Below are 21,338 nucleotides of genomic sequence, written 5' to 3'. Positions count from 1 at the left end.
GAATTCCAAAGATTCACCATCCTCCGAGTGAAGACATTTCTCCTCATCTCCGTCCTAAATGGCTGACCCCTTATTCTGAGACTGTGACCCCTGGTTCTAGACTCCCCAGCCAGGTGAAGCATCTACCCTGTCGAGCCCTGTAAGAATAGTCTACTCAACCTCTCCTCATAGGACAATCCCCCATCCCAGGAATCAGTCTAGTGAACTTTCGTTGCACTCCCTCTATGGCAAGTATATCCTTCCTTCGGTAACGAGACCAAAACTGTACACAGTACTCCAGGTGTGGTCTCACTGCAAGTGAGGAAAATCTGGATGGTAAATCAGAACTAACAGACTCGGGTGTTGCCCAGATCAATAGTTTATTACGAGTGCACACGGGAGAACCACCTCAGCCAACCCCAGCTGGAGGCACCGTTCTCAGAGGAAAAGTGACAATACAGCTTAGTTTATACAGTTTATTAGACAACACCCACTTATTACTAATAGGGTGTATGGATACTTCATTGGTTTACATGGTTAATCAACTACTAAGCCTGTCCTTCGAACTCGAGTACCCCCTGAATACGTCAGTAAAAAGCTTGTCGACTGTAGGAGGCTTCATATTCATGAGCTATCTCTTTTGTTATCGGTATGGGAAAGTATTTTCCAGCAGAGACATGGCTAGCTGGATACAAAGCCACATTGAATTATGCAGCTGGCTGACTACTTCAAGGCCTTATTTGCTGCTGCTTAATCGTGCCTTTGTACTCTTATCTCTTCCAAGAACAGGCTCTTTCTAAACAGTTACCAGGTTATAATTACAAGCAACATTTCAGAATGCCTTTGGTCAGCTAATTTCTATTTATGTTAGTCTAAAAGGGTTAATATAGCCAAGTATCCCATGGTGCTTTGCGTTTCATTTTCCAGCTAATAAGACTAAATGGTACCTTTCAGACAGTTTTATACCGGTCGAATATTGAGGACCCCTTTATATCCCTTAAACCAAATTTTATCCTATCACTCACCAAGGCCCTATATAATTGCAGTAAATACTGTGACAGGAAGAAGCTGTACCGTTGAAACAGGCTATACCTAAACCAGACTGGGAAAGGATAACTGGGGTTTTAAATAAGACTTTAAACTAATAATGTGTGGGAAGGAAACTGCTAGGAATTACAGAAACCTAACAATAAAAGAATCAGGAAGAGAGAGTAAAGGACAAGCTAAAGGAAGGAATAAGGATAATAAACATGTCCAGAGATCAGATAAAGTCATTAAGCAACTGCAGTTAACAGCCGCTGTAACTGGCCACAACGCTAACCGAGTGAAATTGGTCTGGAGGGCATGGAGATAGGTGCAGTCTGGTGAACCTTCGTTGCACTCCCTCTATGGCAAGTATATCCTTCCTTATGTAAGGAGACCAAAACTGTACACAATACTCAGGGCGTGGTCTCACCAGGACCCTATATAATTGCAGTAAGACGTCTTTACTCTTATACTCAAATTCTCTTGTAATAAAGGCCAACATACCATTTGCTTTCTTAATTGCTTGCTGTACCTGCATGTTAACTTTGTGATTCACGTACAAGGACAGCCAGGTCCCTCTGAACACCAACATTTCCCAATCTCTCACCATGTAAAAAATACTCTGCTTTTCTATTTTTCCTACCAAAATGGATAACTTCACATTTCTCCACATTACATTCCATTTGCCATGTTCTTACCCACTCACTTAACCTGCCTATATCCCCTCTTTGCATCCCCTCACAATTTACATTCCCACCTAGCTTTGTATCATCAGCAAACTTGGATATATTACATTTGGTCCCCTCATCCAAATCATTGATATAGATTGTGAATAACAGGCCCAAACACTGATCCTTGCGGTACCCCACTAGTTACAGCCTGCCAACCCGAAAATAACCCGTTTATTCCTACTCTGTTTTCTGTCTGTTAACCAATCCTCAATCCATGCTAGTATATTACCCCCAATCCCATTATCCCTAATTTTGTTTAATAACCTCTTGTGTGGCACCTTATCGAATGCCTTCTGAAAATCCAAATACACCACATCCACTGGTTCCCCCATATCCATTCTGCTAGTTACAACCTCAAAAAACTCTTAACAGATTCGTCAAACGTGATTTCCCTTTCATAAAAAAAGGGAGGCTTTTGGCAGATACAAAGGACTAAAAACAGTGGAAGCCCTAGAGGAGTATAGAAAGTGCAGGGGGGGTACTTAAAAAAGAAATTAGGAGAGGGAAGAGGGGGCATGAAAAAACACTGGCGGGCAAAATAAAGGAAAATTCCAAAATGTTTTATAAGTACAGGAAACTTTGGTTTATCCGGAGGGTAACTGATTATCCGAATGCTCGATCCACCGGCAAAATTCAGGAGTCGGCTCTAAGTTTTTTTTTCTTTTCGTTGCTTTTTTTTCACCAGTCAGGCTCTGCAAGGTCTAGCTGAAGCTGTTGCTAAGCTACAGAGACGCTTGCAAGCTACGGCCGACTGTTTAGAAGCAACAGGGTTTGTTGCTAGATACGGAGCTCAAAAGCTCCGTATGTTTTAACATTAGCGCTGGTTTGTCCGGCAGTTTTGATGGGACGGCAACAGCTCGGTCCCGTCGGTGCCGGATATCACAAAGTTTCCTGTATATTAAGGGCAAGAGGATAACCAGGGAAAGAATAGGGCCCATTAGGGACCAAAGTGGCAATCTGTGTGTAGAGCCGGAAGATGTAGGTGAGGTTTTAAATGAATATTCAGCATCTGTGTTCACTATGGAGAAGGACGATGTAGGCATAGAAATCAGGCAGGGAGATTGTGATATACTTGAAAAAATTAGTATTGAGAGGGAGGAGGTACTAGCGGTTTTAGTGGGCTTAAAAAAAGTGGATAAATCTCCAGGCTCTGATGAAATATATGCTGTGTGAGGCAAGGGAGGAGATTGCAGGGGCTCTGACACAAATTTTCAGAGCCTCTCTGGCCACAGGGGAGGTGCCAGAGGACTGGAGGACAGCTAATGTAGTACCATTATTCAAGAAGGGTATAGGGATAAACCAGGGAGTTACAGGTCAGTGAGCCTAACATCTTTGGTAGGGAAATTATTGGAAAAAATTCTGAGGGACAGAATTAGTCTCCACTTGGAGAGGCAAGGATTAATTAAGGATAGTCAGCATAGCTTTGTCAGGGAGTGATCATGTCTAACCAATTTGGTTGAATTTTTCAAGGGGGTGACTAGGTGTGTGGATGAGGGTAGTGCAGTTGATGTAGTCTACATGGACTTCAGTAAGGCTTTTGACAAAGTCCCGCATGGGAGACTGGTCAAGAAGATAAGAGCCCATGGGATCCAGGGAAATTTGGCACATTGGATCCAAAATTGGTTTAGTGGCAGGAGGCAAAGGGTGATGGTTGAAGGTTGTTTTTGTGGCTGGAAGCCTGTGTCCAGTGGTGTACCGCAGGGATACGGTGCTGGGTCCTTTGCTGTTTGTAGTGTACATTAATAATTTAGATATGAATGTAGGAGGTATGATCAGTAAGTTTGCAGATGACATGAAAATTGGTGGAGTGGTAAATAGCGAGGAGGGAAGCCTCAGGCTACAGGACGATATAGACGGGTTGGTTAGATGGGCAGAACAGTGGCAAATGGAATTTAACCCTGAAAAGTGTGAGGTGATGCACTTTGGGAGGACTAACAAGGTAAGGGAATACACAATGAATGGTAGGATCCTAGGAAAGACAGAGGATCAGAGGGACCTTGGTGTGCATGTACATAGATCCCTGAAGGCAGCAGGACAGGTAGATAAGGTGGTTAAAAAGGCATATGGGATACTTGCCTTCATTAGCCGAGGCATAGAATATAAGAGCAGGGAGGTTATGATGGAGCTGTACAAAATGCTAGTTAGGCCACAGCTGGAATACTCTGCAGTTCTGGTCGCCACACTATAGGAGGGATGTGATTGCATTGGAGAGGGTGCAGAGGAGATTCACCAGGATGTTACCTGGGCTGGAATGCTTCAGCTATGAGGAGAGACTCGACAGGCTGGGGTTGTTTTCCTTAGAGCAGAGAAGGCTGAGGGGGGACCTGATTGAGGTGTACAAAATTATGAGGGGCATAGATAGGGTAGATAGAAAGGAACTTTTCCCCTTAGTAGAGGGGTCAATAACCAGGGAGCATAGTTTCAAGGTAAGGGGCAGGAGGTTTAGAGGGGATTTGAGGAAAAACTTTTTCACCCAGAGGGTGGTTGGAATCTGGAACTCACTGCCTGAAAGGGTGGTAGAGGCAGGAACCCTCACAACATTCAAGAAGCATTTAGATGAGCACTTGAAAAGCCGTAGCATACAAGGCTACGGACCAAGTGCTGGAAAATGGGATTAGAATAGACAGGGCTTGATGGCCGGCGCGGACACGATGGGCCAAAGGGCCTCTTTCTGTACTGTATAACTCTATGATAAATCCATGTTGACTGCCCAATCCTATTATCATTTTCTAAGTGCCCTGTTACCACGTCCTTAATAGATTCTAGCCTTTTCCCTACTACTGATGTCAGGCTAACTGGTCTGTAGTTCCTCATTTTCTCTCTTCCCTCCTTTCTTAAATAGTGGGGTTACATTTGCTACCTTCCAATCCGTGGGAACCGTTCTAGAATCTAGAATCTAACTTGCTGCATAAAAAATATCTTCAATTCCCCTCTGGTTCTTTTGCCAATTACCTTAAATTTTTATCTGGTTACCGGCAGGAGGGCCAATTTTTCCTTGTTTACTCTATCAAAACCGTTCATGATTTTCAACATCTATTAAATCTCCCCTTAACCTTCCTTTCTTTTGTACTCTATTCCACTATCTATAAAACCAAGGATTCCTTATGCTTTTTTAACAGCCTTATCAACTTGTCTTGCCACCTTCAAAGATTTATGTATGTGAACCCCCAAGTTTCTCAGTTCCTGCACCATTTGATAACAAGAATCAGAAAACCGTTCTGCAAAAGGAAAACATCATCGTTTTAAATTGGGGCTTATGTAGAATCAGGAGATTGATGGATACTGAATGTTACGGAATCAAAGACAGACTTAAAATTTAAACTTTCACTTGGTGGAATAGCAATTATATGTAACAACAGCTAAATTATTGATAAGATAACAAAGTAAGAGAGTTATGCTGATCTCATTAGCCCAACGGTAAAGAAGCTCATTAGTTAGTAAACTAATTTTCTTAAAGTTATTGATAAGGGACAAGTTCAATTAAATTCTCCTTATGGAGTTGTATTTTAACTATTTATAATCATGCAATATAGAGGCGGTGGATTGTAACGAAAGGAGATGAGAAGAATGTATAAAATGTGGCAGCTTGTAATGAGTATTTGGATTCGTAAAGTGTAACATGTTTGAATCCCCAATCAAACCCTCATCAGGTGCGGTTGTAAATACGATCTTTTAAGTGTATGATTACGTACTATTTCATGTACTGTATGCTTAATAAATCTATGACACGACCTCACTGTTCAAGAACCTTATTAAACTATCCTCTAACACCATGACTGACATTTTGCTGCATCGGAGAAGTCACTCTTAACGTTAAATTTGGTCTGCACACCCAGTTCTGAATCCAGCAAATCCACTCTGTCTTCATGGTATAAGTTCAAATACAGGATTTGCATGGTTAAAACCCAGTGATGTATTGGTCTGGTCATTCAAATATTAAAAAATTAGATTTAATGGTGTGTGTCAGTGCCAAAATTAGCTTCACTGTCAAAGTTGTGCAAGTTAGAATCAGATGATTCTGAAACTCCAAGAACATTACAGCCACAACACGACATTGTACTTTCATAGCCTCAGAAAGTAATCAGACCTCAATCTTGGATTGCAGATTTCAGTCCTAAAAGTGTTACTAATGAGATGGGTTTCACTGTAATGTCTGTTACTGTCCTCCATTGTTCTCAACCTATTCTCCTGAAGGCTGTGTGGCCTTAATGGTAAAAAAAAATATGCAGGTACTGAAGGGGCTAGAAAATAATCCACAGAAAAGTAGAATTTAATAGACTAAATGGATGACGTAGTAAAATAAGATGGGCAGTGATTAATTTGTATGTAGACATTGTTGGTTTTACCATACCATAGCTAAAATATGCCACCATTTCAAATTTCTGCCTAAATCTCTAACTCTGCTCTTTAAATTTGAGATGGTATACCATGTAAGATTTATATATATATATATAATATTCTTCCAACAACTATTCTCAACATTTCCTGCAGTATCAGCTTGCTGCTCTGCTCGATACAACTTGGCGATTTTGGCCTTTTGGGGATTTTTTGTTGTGTATGCACTGCGTGTGAACCTCAGCGTTGCAATGGTTGAAATGTTAAATAATGCAACTTTACCCAAGAACGGGAGTGTTGAGGCATGTCCACCACATTCCAATTCTACTCAACAAAATTATGTGAAAAAGGTAAGATAACATTTCTCAGTATTGTATTGGTAAAAGTTATTAATTACCAAACCTTTTAGCACTGAAATTGTTTACAATGGGTGTTTAGGTAACCTATTTTTGTATATCTAATGTTTCACAATTTAGTATGGTAATGCTATGACATGAGCTGCTGCTGCTCCACGCAGTGCCATAGTGTAGATGCCCATGGCTGTATTACTGGCTTGGTACTATTGGACACTTTTGTAATCTGTTTAAGTTGCTGGTGCTCTGAATTCTCCCGAGTTATATTGTGGGACAGAATTCAGAACATTAGTAGCAGCAGCACTGAAATGACTGCAGGTGTGCAGTTGTTCAAAAGTCACTATAGCCACTTTAAAGGAAATATACCGGAGATATTTCTGGGTCTGGCAGCTATTTATGATTTCCACTGTCTGTGCTTTGTGCTTTGTCTCTGGACACAGAGCAAAACCATTTCTTGAGTCAAGTCTCTACTACCAGAGGAACTAGTGCCACCTCCTTTTATACAACTGCACTAGTGACTCGGATGGAGTGTGTTCTGCAGCAGCAATGGAACATAAATACAGTATTAGCAGAGCTGCATTAACACACAGACTTAATTAAGGCCCTTGCCCTGGTCAAAAACACAGCTCACCATAAACTTAAACAGTGCTGTCAGCTGGTTGCGTTATTTGAATGCATGACAGGCAGTGCGCTTGGAGGGGGTGGTGGTTGTGGTTAGTTACCTGACAGTGGTCATGCTTGCACTGTGTGGCCCCAGTGGTGGGAAGATGTGGTCGGGGGAAGCCTCTGATGTGAACAGACTACTGTTTATGCTCCACACAAGCCTCCTCCCACATTAATTCATCTCACCCTATCAACATACCTTTCTATTCCTTTTTCCCTCATGTACTTAGCTAGCTTCTCCTTCATTGCATCTATGCTTTTTGCCTCAACTATCCTGTGTGGTTGTGAGCTCCACATTCTCGCCACTCTGAGTAAAGAAGTTTCTTCTGATTCCTTATTGGATTTATTAGTGACTATTATATTTATGGCCCCTAATTTTTGTCTTTCCCACAAATGGAAACATTTTCTCTACGCCTACCCTATCAAACCCCTTCATAATTTTAAAGTCCTCTATCAAGTCACTCCATAGTCTTCTTGGAAGAGCCCCAGCTTGTTTAGCCTTTCCTGATGGTTATAACCTCTCAGTTCTGGTATCATCCTTGTAAATCTTTTTTGCACTTTCTCCAGTACTTGTATATCATTCTATAATATGGAGACCAGAACTGTTCACAGTATAAATACAAGTCTTTCTTATAGTACTCCAAGTGTAGTCTAAGCAACATAACTTCTCTGCTTTTAAATTCTATTCCTCTAGAAATGAACCCCAGTGCTTTGTTTGCACTTTTTATGGCTTTGTTAACTTGCGTTGCTACTTTTAATGATTTGTACCCCTAGATCCCTTTGCGGCTCTACCTTCTATTTTGCTTACTATGTGTAGCACTGACTTAAATGGAGTCCGCTGTATATTTTCCATCCTACTCCATGTAACAGCAAGTTCTACTTTACTTTCAGCTCCATTTTCAATGACTGCTTGAACAGTTTCAAATCTGAACAGTCATTGCGCTAATTCGAGGCTACTTTAATAAGTTTGAAGCATCCCCACTGATCGCATGTATGATACTTAGCAAGCACCCTGAAAAACCCATTTTTAAAATCTACATTCCTGTACTTCAGTATACTGACTTTCTCCAGTCGCTATGACAATGGGCTTCAGAGCGTCTTCGCAGGCAGTACAACTGATTTAATTCCCACCAGACTGATTTAGAAACTGACCACCTCCAGACAGCACCTCCCTTCCCTGTGACCTCTACCACCAAGAAGGACAAAAGCAGCAACATTATAGGAACACAGAGTTCCTCTCCAAGTCACACATTATCCTGACTGGAACATGCAACTTTGTTCCTTCGTTGTCGCTGGGTCAATATCCTGGAATTCCCTAGCTAACCGCACTATGGCACCATCAGCACAAGGACTGCAGAGGGTCAAGAAGGTCCACCACCATCTCGGGGCAACTAGGGATGGTGATAAATGTAGCCTTGCTAGCGTAACACACACCCCGAGAACAAATAAAGCTGAACAGAAATGCAGATGTTCCATGCAAGGTGGATGGATGAGATATTCCTTCTGAATGATGTGCCAGTATATTAATCAGATATTGAACTGTCATTTATTAGTGGAAGTTTAAATGTTTTACAAATTGTGCACTTACAAAAATTCTGAGGCCATTTATTTTATCTGTACTTTTACCATGAATAGGCTTAATTTTGAAGGGATAATGTCTTATTTTAATATAAAGTTTTCAAATTGTCTCTAACAGGGCAAGGTATATAACTGGGATTCAGATACACAGGGGTGGATCCTTAGTGCTTTCTTCTATGGTTACATCATTACTCAGATTCCTGGTGGATATCTGGCTGGTCGATTTGGAGGGAAGCTGTTACTTGGCTTTGGCATACTGGGCACTTCATTTTTAACATTGTTAACTCCACCAGCAGCAGCGCTGGGTGCTTACTGCGTAATTGCACTGAGGGTTATTGAAGGTCTGGGAGAGGTACGTTCTAACCATTTTTTTATATGTTTAAGCATTTTACATAATTGAAACATTAAAATCTCTGTGGTCTTTAATACAGATAAAGATTTACTCATTGATTTTGACTGATCTGGCTTATGTGATTCCTAGAAAATGTAGCATCTTTGTTGGGAAGGAAGATACTAAGTCAAATTGGCATTAATTATAATTTTGTTACAAAGCATCTTTTAAAATGTGGTGAATTGTTTTGAATTTTTTGTAGTTATTAGATGTTCACTTAAAGATTTCTAGCTCCTCATTCACCTACTGTCAATAATGGAACCATTATGGTGCAAAGTAAATATACTGTAACTGGGTTGAAAAGGTCATATTGATGTAAAATATTTGTGGAGAAGGAGACAAAGTTCATAGATGTATCATCTTAAAGAGAAGTGCATCCTCCTGAATGATAGAAATTATTTGAACACTTACTGCGGTGTCACTTGGACAGCCCTGGTTACCGTGTTTGTTTTATAACTGGAGGAATGTGTTTTGGGTAGAACTCTCTCCATTGTGACATTATAATGTTCTTCAGGAAACTTTTTTTTATCCGGCACCAACAGGACCGGCGTGGTGCCGGTTTATCAAAAAGTCCGGATTACAGAGAGGTATAGTAAAAGGTACGAGAGCTCCGTACACAGCAACAAATCCAGGCTCCCCTGTTGCTTAGCAACAGGTGCAGGAACTCCAGCCACAAGATCCAAGTGTCCCTGTTGCTTAGCAACAGGTGCAGGAACCCGGCCACAAGATCCAGGAACGGCCACTAATATGAATTAAAACCTACCTGAACCTACTCCTGAATTTTGCTGGTTAACATAGATTTCCGGTTATTTAGGTGTCGGTAAATCGAGAGTTTCCTGTACTCCAGTGATTATATCAACGGTCCGGCTCACAACTCACTGTCTCCTCTCTAGTAATCGATACAAAGCACCTGCTTCCAGGTTGTCCTTGGTGAGCAACATGAAATGTAACTGAGAAACACAAATAAGTATACATCTCCTCTAATGGAATCTACTACATAATTCTAAATGCTTCAAATGTACTTTGCTCTTAATCCAGAGAATTCAATTAAATATCCCATTCTGGGTTTAAAAGTAAACGCCTTTTATTCATTTGCTGTTTAATTAAACTTTCATATAGGAAGTGCAGAATGAGCTTCTCCCACCACAAAATTTGTCAAATATTGGCCCGTAATTTCCGATCCCTACGGGTGTATACGAGCTGTGTACACACCTGTAGGAACCTCGCAAGAGCCAGTTTCAGGCATGCAAAGCGCATGCACAGAAAGCCGGCACTTCCGATCTGTCAAGAATCCTTTTGATCACACGCTTGCCCTGGAGAAGGGCCTCTGTGGGTGGAGAGTTCCGCTTTCTGCAGAACTTCCGCCTGCTGAAATCCCTTAAAAATCTTACGCCTGGTAAAAGCAGGCGTAAGGCCTGCTTTTACCAGCATAAGAGTTCAAAAAAGTAAAAAAAAAAAAATTTTTAATTCACTAATTTATATGTAAAAATACTTTTAAAAAAGGTAAGTTTATTTTTAGCCCTGTAAAAAAAACTTCAATTATTTTTTCAAATTAACTCATTTTAAAACGTGATGGTTTTAAAAAAAATTATTTAATGTTTTGATGTCTTTCTTCAGTGATCCCCATTCATACTTTTGACAGGGCTACCTGTCAAAAGTATGAAGGGGGATTCCCTTCTCCCATTGGCTCGCCTGGCCCACGTGATCCCAGGGACGCTTGCGAACCGCCTGCGCCCCTGGGATACCTGGGCCTCTGTGCGCACGCGCGCGCGCACCAGGAGAGGCCCAGGAGCGGAAATGGCCGGACCTCGGGAGCCCTCGGGTAAGGGCGTAGATTTTTTCCCAATAGGAGGCATCCGCACGCAGGAAGCCTCCTATCAGAAATTATGGGCAATTAAAGCTTTGACGAACTATAATTTCAAAATGATTTCATTAGAAATATTACTACAACATAGAATTCATTTTATAAATGAGGGTGATGTTTTGGAGTCACTTTCTTCAGCATTCTTAATAAATATTGATCAGTATATGTGTAAAAAAAAAACTGTTATTGCAACAACAACTTGCATCTATATAGCACCTTTTAATGTAAAACATCCCAAGATGCTTCACAGGACCGTAATCGGACAAAATTTGACACCGAGCCAAGGAAGGAAACATTAAGTCAGGTGACCAAAAGCTTGGTCAAAGAGGTAGATTTTAAGGTGCGTCTTAAAGAAGGAGAGGTTTAGGGAGGAATTACAGAGCTTAGGGCCTAGATAGCTGAAGGTATGGCCGCCAATGGTGGGGTGGGGGCACAAGAGGCCAGAGTTCAAGCAACATAGAGTTCTCAGGAATGCTGTTGGAGGTTATAGAGATAGGGAGGGGCAAAGAGCGCATCGGAATAGTTGAGTCTGGAAGTAACAAAAGCATCACAAGGTTTCAGCAGCAGATGGGCTGAGGCAGGAGCGGAGACGAGCAATATTAGAGGTGCAAGTAGACTGTCTTGGTGATGGAGAGGATATGGGGTCAGAAGCTCAGCTCAGTCAAATAAAATGCTGAGGTTGCGAACAATCTGGTCCAGCCTGACGCCGTAGCCAGGGAGGGGGATGGAATTGCTGGCAAGCGAATGGAGTTTGTGGCGGGACCTTAGAACATAAGAAATAGGAGCAGGAGTAGGCCATTCGGCCCCTCGAGCCTGCTCCACCATTCAATAAGATCATGGCTGATCTGATCTTGGCCTCAACTCCACTTTCCTGCCCGCTCCACATAACCCTCGATTGCCCTGTTTGTCAAAAATCTGTCTATCTCTGCCTTGAATATATTCAATGACCCAGCCTCCACAGCTCTCTGGGGTAGAGAATTCCAAAGACTCACGACCCTCAGAGAAGAAATTCCTCCTCATCTCCGTTTTAAATGGGCGACCCCTTATTCTGAAACTATGCCCCCTAGTTCTAGATTCCCCCATGAGGGGAAACATTCTCCCTCCATCTACCCTGTCCAGCCCCCTCAGAATCATATATGTTTCAATAAGCTCACCTCTCATTCTTCTAAACTCCAATGAGTATAGGCCCAACCTGCTCCACCTTTCTTCATAAGACAGCCCCTTCAACTCGGGAATCAACCTAGTGAACCTTCTCTGCACTGCCTCCAATGCAAGTATATCCTTCCTTAAATAAGGAGACCAAAACTGTACACAGTACTCCAGGTGTGGTCTCACCAATGCCCTGTACAGTTGTAGCAAGACTTCCCTACTTTTATACTCCATCCCCCTTGCAAAAAGGCCAATATTTCATTTGCCTTCCTAATTACTTGCTGTACCTGCATGCTAACTCTGTGTTTCATGTACGAGGACACCCAGATCCCTCTGTACCGCAGCATTCTGTAGTCTCTTTCCATTTAAATAATATTTTGTTTTTTTATTCTTCCAACCAAAGTGGATAACCTCACATTTTCTCACATTATACTCCATCTGCCAAATGTTTGCCCACTCACTTAACCTATCTATATCCAGTAGTTGTTGATTTTAAAAGGTTGAACTTCTTGTGTTTGCTGTGATTATATAATAGGGTGTGACCTTCCCTGCCATGCATGCAATGTGGGCTAAATGGGCTCCACCTCTAGAACGGAGCACACTCGTCAGTTTATCATATGCAGGTGAGTTACTTCCAGTTAAACTGTGTGCTGTACATTGTGCTAAAAATGATGCAGTTGCTGAACTTGCTGAAGGTGACACTTGAGGGAGCAGAATTAATATAAGTAATAATGAAATCATTACGAAAATGGTGTCAGTATCAATTGCATATTCATTGTCAGGCTTATTAACCTTTTTTAAACCAATACTCCTGATCGTATAGGCACTTGGGCCTAGAAATTCAGTTGGTAGCGGCAGTGATTAGCGCCTAAAGAGCCCGAGAATTGGGGCGTTACCCAATTTTCGGGCGGGCGCAGTGAATATAGCGCCACCTCCCATATTGAGTATCCTTTTAGCGCCGGCGCTAACTCTCTTCGCTCGCCCGCGGGCGCAGGCAGATCATGACGTCATTTCAGTGTGCAACGCCTTTTTGGCGCCCCGGACCGGATATTCGGTGGCGCCCGCAACTTTTTCGCCTGGCGCTATTAGTGACAGTTGGATGGAGTGTTCCCGGGGGGGGGTGGGGTGCTATTTAAAGGGGACAGCACTAGTATAAAAGCTGCAGCCATTTGGGCTGGCCATTCTGATCGTTGCTGACCTTCTGTTGGACAGTAATTTTCTCATTGAGCCTTCGGAGGCACTGGCACTGGCAGCTTGAGGGCCCGGCTCCCGAGCTGGTGATGCAGCATCTGAAAGCAGGGAGGTGGAAGAGTGGCTTTAGCAAAAGGACAGCTTGGCAGCAAGGGATGCCAGATTGCGGCAAGGCTATGACATGGGTCCACAGTGAGAAAGCATGCTGGCGGGGGGAACAAGTGGAAGGAGACAGTTGTAAAAGGTGAGAACCTTACCATCGCTGTCGACAATGGGGTTGGCAGCTGCAGTGGTTACAGGACCACTCAGATGTCCACCAAGAATCTGGTGGACTCTCTCCTCGAGATCCGTGAGAGTGACCACTTGTGGAGGTCCTCCACCGGTGCGAAGCTGGTCTTTGCCAATCCTCGCCAGCTTGGACTGTAGGGGAAAGGAGGGGAAGTAATGTTACCTGATGCCCTGAGTGATCATCTCATGCCCCCCCATGGTGGAAGAGCCCTTACATGACGCCTTGAGTCAAATATGCATGTGTGTGCCCAGAAAGGGCCATGGGTGCTTGCTGGCAGATGGCCAATGGGGCACAGCCCACCCTGTAGCCATAAAGTCAGGTGCAAATGAAGGGATGCAGAAGTTTGCAGAAACAACACTCGCCCTCACGACCCGAGTGACGTCGTTGAATTTCTTTCTGCATTGGACAGGGCTCCTGGTCACCATGCTGCTGGAGTTGACCCTCTGGCATACAACCCTCCAAGCTCGTCGGTAGTCATAATGATTCGGCCTCGTGCCATTGTCTGGGTAGAGAACATCTCGCCGGCGCTCCACTGCGGCCACCAATTGCTCCAGAGCCTCATTGGTGAAGCGCTCTGCTCTCTGTCTCACCTTCTCCATCTGGTCCAAGTTTTTAGCGCCAGAGAAGGGCCTGCGCCGATTCTGAGGCCTGCAAGGCGCAGAGTGTGCATGCTGAAGCTGACTGACCCACCCCTTTAAGAGCTGGCCGGCGCCTGGAAGTCTCGTGGTCATCAGTAATAGAGAGCACCTGCGCTGCGCCTGTCCGCTCCGATATTGGGTTGCGCCGGAAGATTAGCGCCTTAGGAGTCCCGTGTAACGCCTGAATTTGCGCCTCAATCCCCTTTAGGGGCGATGCAACCCAATATCGCGCCAGGCGGCGATAAGTTTCGTCTGGCTATAAACTTTGCGCAGCACCAGTTCTAACGCCTCAAGCGGGGCTATACCCAATTTCTAGGCCTTGGTGTTTAAACACACACAAAAATCACAAAACATAAAATTTGTAATGTCAACCATATTTTCTTGTAATGGCTTGTATTTTAAAAGGGGTCCAAACACTGAGACGATCTCTTTAATTGCCTCAGATGTTTCTGTCTTGTTAATGTCCAGTCAACTGTATAAGGTCAAGCAGTATTCATTACCTGAACCGCCATATTAGATTTAGTCCCACGTGTGTGTTTCTAAATGGAAATGTAATTATATGTTTCTGGTTTTCGCCTTTTTTGTGCCAGTATTTGTTCTTGAGTTATGATGGCATTCACAGAGTTTTGAATTTTTTGTAGTGCCATAGCGACGATATAATATAATCTGTAGCTGATTACAAGGAAATGTTCTGTCCAGTTCATACTATGTGAAGATAAGACCTGTGGGGTTGATGTTCACTCACATTGTATAAACCTTGATAGACTGTTTATATGAACTATTGGAGTTGAATGCTAATTAAAATGTAGATGTCAATCTGGTACCCTGAATACTTGTCATGTAGTAGAGTGGTTTCTAAATCTTGAGTCTTATTACTTCCTAGGTGCCCAACTTGGAACAGTTGTTTCCCTCCCATTGTCTGGAATAATTTGCTATTACTTGGATTGGTCATATGTGTTCTACATATTTGGTAAGGTTTTATAATAGTGTAATTATAAAGCATCTACATGCAATTTATTCTCGCTCTGATATTTTATTTCTTTACTTCCTTCCTCTCACAACACTTAGCCCAAGCTGCTACCGACTGGCTAGGGACATGCTTGAGTGAAGCAGGAAGGGAGAACCCCTGGAAAGTATTTTCTTTTCCCTGTTCACCTGTTAAAATTCATCTAAGAGGAAGGAATTTGGGTGGAACCATCAGTAAACAGGCCACTCTGCATGTAAATACTTCATCTGTTAGTTGCCTTTATTGCTGATCTCATTGCAAGTTGTCCAGCAGGACTCATTGAAGAGCAATCAGAAGCTGTAATCTTTACTGTTTTTTCCCCCTTACCTTGGACACACAGACTAATTGTAATGTCGCTTTATTTTAGAAACAGAAAATGCTGGAAATACTCAGCTGGTCAGGCAGCATCTGTAGAAAGAGAAACAGAGTTAACGTTTCAGGTCGATGACCTTTTGTCACAACTGACAAAAGGTCATCGACCTGAAACATTAACTCTGTTTCTCTCTCCACCGATGCTGCCTGACCAGCTGAGTATTTCCAGCATTTTCTGTTTCTATTTCAGATTTCCAGCATCCGCAGTATTTTGCTTTTGTGTAATGTCACTTTGCTGCCCCTGCTGAAAACAGCCAACTCTTGGAGTCACACTTGGGACCTTCCTGTTCTGTATGGTTCTATACAATGACTTGGGATGAATTTATTATTGAGTCATGACGGGAGACCCAGCAAACTAAATTTCTGATGGAAACGCAAAACCCTCTTGTGACACACTTTGATTGGAGAATACACCAGTAATTACATGGCTATGCTTTTTTGAATATGGATGCAGTATGCATTGTTTGCAGTAAATGTTAAGATGATGAGCTGTCCCATAGGAGAAAGGTCATGTGTAAAAAGTTCTGTGATAGTGCATATAATTCTGCAGCCTTTTTTTTAATATCTTCAGTTTGATTAGAAGTTTTATTCTCAATTGTATCTACAACATTAAGCAGAAAATTGAGCCACAATTCCTAAAGACAAATAATTGGTGCTCTTTTTCTTCGTGTAACATCAATAAAAAGGTTACTGAGACATGATAATGTACATATTTTTAGTTTTGTCTTGCTATAATTTTAGTTTTATAATTTACCTAACATTTAAAAAATAAATTCTTAAATAAAATAGCATGTTTTCCAATGCATCATTTTAATGTTGCCATTTAAAATGAATTAATAGGTATCTGCAGTGCAACAATATATATAGTAGTATGGTGGTTATGTTATTAGACTAGTAATCCAGAGAAGAGTTCAAACCCACCGTGGAAATTTGAGAATTTGAATTCAGTTTAATTTTTTTTAAATCTGGAAATAAAAAGCTGGTATAAGTAAAAGTGACATAAAGCTGTTGGATTGTCATAAAATCCGAACTGGTTCACTAATGTTCAGGGAAGGAATCTACCGTCCTTACTCGGTCTGGCCTGTACGTGACTCCAGTGGTTGATCTTAACTTCCCTCTGAAGTGGCCTAGCAAGTCACTCAGTTGTATCAAACTGCTACAAAAAAATACACACAGACTGCAATGTTTCAAGAAGGTGGCCTACCACCCCCTTCGAGGGCGACTGGGGAGGGGCACTGCCAGTGATGCCCACATCCCAAGAATTAATTCTTTAAAAAAACAACTTTCATTAATATAGTGTCTTTAATGTAGAAAATGTTCCGAGGTGCTTTAGAGGGATAATCAAAAAATGGATGCCAATACAGCATCCATTTTCAGCACTTAGTCAGTTGCAGAGTAGCATATTAGCAGTTGATCGATATAATACGTCTTTGTATTTGGTACTTAAATTAGTAGTGAATCCTCCATAATGTTGTTCGTGATCAAAAGTAAGACAGTAAAGACTGTCATTTAGAGACAAACCCTTATTAAGTGTCTTAGAAATGTCCAAATGTACTGCATGTACAATGAAGTACTTTGAAGTATAGTGACTACTGTTATATGGGCAGACATTGCAGCCATTTTGTACATGGCAAGATCTCATGAACAGTTCATCTGTTTTGGTGGTGTTGGTTGAGGGAGGAGTCCACACAAGACCACTGACTCCTCTTCAAATTGTGCCATGAGAATTTCAATGCAAAAGGCAGATAAAGCCTCAGTTTAATGTCTTATCTGAAGGATGACACCTCTGCCAATACAGCAGTCCCTCAGTACTGCAGTAGAGTGCTAGTCCATACTACGTGCATTTGTGCTTTTCTTTCTATGTTGAAATGTAGCCTCTTTCAGTAAGTTTGCATTGGAACACTTCAAGCTGAAATTATATTTTGAAAACTATTAATAATTCATGGTGGATTAATTTAAAATATAATTAATTTAATGTATAATTTTAAATTGCAAAAGGACTTGTAGGGTCATTTCCAAAGCTATTGCAATGAATGTTTCATGGTTGCTTTTAGATCAGTGTTGTCCAATTGAAATTGCTGATGCCATTTTAGCCCCATGCACTAATTTTAGTAGAAAACACCTTTTACACATGCATACAATACAGGTAAATGTACTTGATGTGTATATTTCCTTAACAAGGAAGTAAAGCACTCGGCAATCAAAAACAATTGCACGCTCTGCTTTTCGTCTAAACACACAAAATGGTTGAAGTACAAAATGGTTAAAGCTGTGCGAATGACTATTGAGATCACATGCGCAACGACTGTTTGTCTATAACGAATTTTTTATTAATCAGAAATGAAATTCACCACCTCTGAATCCCCAATGGTGGCTAATGTATTGTACAACATGGTTTTAGATGCAGAATGTGAAACTTTCTGGTGAGTGCAGCATTAATGTACACAGAGGAAATCAGGAACCCTATTAAAGATGGTTCAGAACATCACTGAAGCAGACAGCATTTTGGCACAGAGGCTGCTGCAGCAGCTCTTGCAAATTTTACTCCAGCAGATTGATGCAAAGCTTCATCAAAAGCTCCCAATATTTCATCATTAACCCCCCCCCCCCCCCCCAGATTGGCTGCTCCAGAGTTTGCCAGTGACGCTGAGCATCATTTTGCATTTGTTGCTGTAAAATCCACTATCCCAGACAAAAGAAAAATTTACCAAAACAGTAGAATTTTCTTTAAATAGCAACTGACTTGGTCCATCTTAACCATGTGATTACTACAAAACAATGCCGGTATCTGGTCTATGGCATCATGTGGTTAGCATGGACAAATCAGCAATGTTACAACCTATATACAATATTGCAGAGACCAGCTTTCAATATTGCATATAAATGAGGCTCACTCTAAATGACTAAATTTGATTGGCCAGTCTCTATAGCTGTTAAATGGGAAAGTTCAAAAGAATTCATGTTAAGAGTTAGGTCATTTGTATTTCATAAAGTATGTCTCTGGACTCCTGATTCTATTTGCAGATCTCCCTCTGGCTGTTTAATTCCAGTGTTTGGTACTGTTTTCACTATACCAATGGTTTGTTTTATCCTTTCACTAATGAAGGGATGCCTACCCATTCATAGCTTTTCAGGCCTACCAGCAAAAAATGATCCAGCTCATTGCAAGGTAATTTCAGTCACTAAATGCTACCCTGAACATATCCAGATTTACCTTTGGGTTGCCCCCGTGCATCAGGGACCAATGACCCTTGGTTTCACACAGTATAAGTTACATAAGCATAGAACTGGATTAGATTTCAAGAAGTATTTATTTTCAGAGTGTTGTCAACCTATGGAATATTGTCAGCTCATGCAGTCTGCTGTTTCACTGCAAGCATTCAAATGGGAGCTGGACATGGTCCCAACTGTAGGCAAAATCACTGTTTAGAAGGTAGGTGGGTATGGGGGGGATGTGTCTCCTAGTCATTGTGGTCTCCTAGTACTTGTTTGATTGCCTTTGAGGGCAAGAGAGTAATTTCCAAAATGTTTCTTTCCCTAAGTAGGCCAATAGTTTTTTCTGCCCATCCCAGGATGGCTGGCTGGTTGGGGAGAGAATGGCGGTTATGGTGTGTTTATGTTACACCATGAAATAATGAGACCGGCTTGATGGGCCAGCTGGTCTCCTGTTAAGCAACGCCGCGATTTCAAAATTCTCATCCTTGTTTTCAAATCCTTGCCTCTCCCTCTCTGTAATCTCCTTCAGTCTGTCATTTTCGTATGTTTATATGTTTCGGAAAAAGAGCTTTACAGTTTCCTTGGTGGAGATGTCCATTTGTGCAAAAGAGTTGGGTGACTGGGAGAAAGGAACAAAAAATTTCTTTCTAAATTTATTAGGGCCAAGGTTGGGCATTCTTGGAGGCCCAAAAAGTATCAGGAAGGAAGTCCAAGGTGAACAATACAAGTTTCAGGAAGGTGCATAACTTGAGCCTTGTGGGCCCGAGAGAATGAATGCCTGTGAGGGATGGGAAGTTGGGATTTTCAGTACAGCATGAGGAACTTTATGGGTATGGCTAATTTAATTTTTCTGTGTTCATTGTTATTTTTAGTTTTATGTACATAGTGAGATGGCTGAGTAACTGAAATGACCATTCAGGAGTTTGATAAAATGTTTTGAGTGATTGGTACCTTTTGCGATGATTTTCCTGTTTATTGGTAGCTATTGAATGTCATTTTTTTATATACCAATGATATTTGGTGGTTCTTTAGTCAATGGGCCATTTGAGCCAATATACCTAGTTCACGTAACAGAAAGTAATGATTCATTTTTTTAAACCAATGGAAGATTTAAGCCAAGCAAGATTTTTTGGCCCTGTATACATTTGCCTATGCCCTACAGATACACACCAGACACATAACTTTGTTCTATGGATGGATGAAATTGGCACATTATCAACTTCATGTATTATTAAACAGATTATACTAGTTCCTTGACAAGATTTATATTAACACTAGTCATTCTCCCATAATATGGCACAGCGGGAGTCAGTGTAGTATTTACGTGAAAGTAGAGTTAGAGGGCGGAGGATAATTGGACGGGGTAGGGGGCACGCAGAGGTAATTCAGTGCCCTTTTTAAAGTCATAAATTATGGCCTTTTATCTATATTTGTGTTATCTATATTTGTGTTATAAATTCCTATGTCCACATTTATAATGAAAACTACTTATATAAATGTCATCCTGTATATGTCATCCTGTAATGTATCATCCATGCCTTTGTTACCTCTAGACTTGTCTATTCCAACACACTCCTGGCTGGCCTCCCACATTCTACCTTACGTAAACTTGAGGTAATCCAAAACTCAGCTGTCCGTGTCCTAACTTGCACCAAGTCCCGTTCACCCTGTGCTCGCTGACCTACATTGGCTCCCGGTTAAGCAACGCCACGATTTCAAAATTCTCATCCTTGTTTTCAAATCCTTGCCTCTCCCTTTCTAATCTCCTTCAGCCCCAACCCCCCCCCCCCCCCCCCCCCCAGCCCCAAGATATCTGCGCTCCACTAATTCTGCCCTCGAGCATCCCTGATTATAATTGTTCAACCATTGGTGGTCGTGCCTTCTGTTGCCTTGGCGCTCAGCTCTGGAATTCTCTACCTCTCTGTCCTCCTTTAAGACGTTCCTTAAAACCTACCTCTTTGACCAAGGTCACCTGCCCTAATTTCTCCTTGTGTGGCTCGGTGTCAAATTTTTTGTCTTGTAATACTTCTGTGAAGTGCCTTGGGATGTTTTACTTACGTTAAAGGCGTTATATAAATACAAGCAGTTGTTGTAATTGCACCCTCCCACCAGTAGTGACGCTACAGCATGTCCACTGGAGGAAGGGTGCAATTCCAATGTAGCAAGTTTACATTGACCATTTCTATTATAAATGTGAATATAGTGGAAGTAGTTACAAATTGGTGTGTACAGGCCTAACATTTTTAATACATTAACAGATTATAAATTGTTTTTGATGCATAGGTCTCCTATTGTTTCACACTAAGTTTTTTTTTTCATCAGGTGCATTTGGAGTGGCCTGGTGTCTGTTATGGTTCTGGCTGGCTAGTGACACACCAGAAACCCACAGAACTATATCTGATGCTGAGCGAGAGTATATCATTTCTTCACTTCATGGCCAGGTAGGATGTGTGCTGCCATACGGAATTGTTGACCCAAGCTGAGAATTTTGACCTCAAATGCCATACTAAATAAAATAATGACAGCCATCAACTCATTAAATTATTTGTCTGCAACT

The 21,338-nt window shown here is 41.7% G+C and overlaps 1 protein-coding gene across 1 annotated transcript in view; it reads left to right on the top strand.

Annotated features, from left to right (window-relative positions):
* LOC147112406 (sialin-like) overlaps positions 1-21,338 on the top strand; it is a 42,770-nt gene that overhangs the window by 1,258 nt on the left and 20,174 nt on the right. Inside the window, exons 2-6 of the mRNA XM_085996639.1 lie at positions 6,228-6,421; positions 8,784-9,017; positions 12,605-12,692; positions 15,071-15,157; positions 21,104-21,222. Of these exons, the coding sequence (XP_085852765.1) occupies positions 6,228-6,421; positions 8,784-9,017; positions 12,605-12,692; positions 15,071-15,157; positions 21,104-21,222 (722 nt within the window). The remainder of the gene's footprint in view (positions 1-6,227; positions 6,422-8,783; positions 9,018-12,604; positions 12,693-15,070; positions 15,158-21,103; positions 21,223-21,338) is intronic.

Source organism: Somniosus microcephalus, chromosome 9, assembly GCF_052327205.1.
Source record: "Somniosus microcephalus isolate GS21.2 chromosome 9, FLI_Smic_1.0, whole genome shotgun sequence".
Lineage (NCBI taxonomy): Eukaryota > Metazoa > Chordata > Chondrichthyes > Squaliformes > Somniosidae > Somniosus > Somniosus microcephalus.
This window is presented reverse-complemented; position numbering and strand designations above follow the sequence as displayed.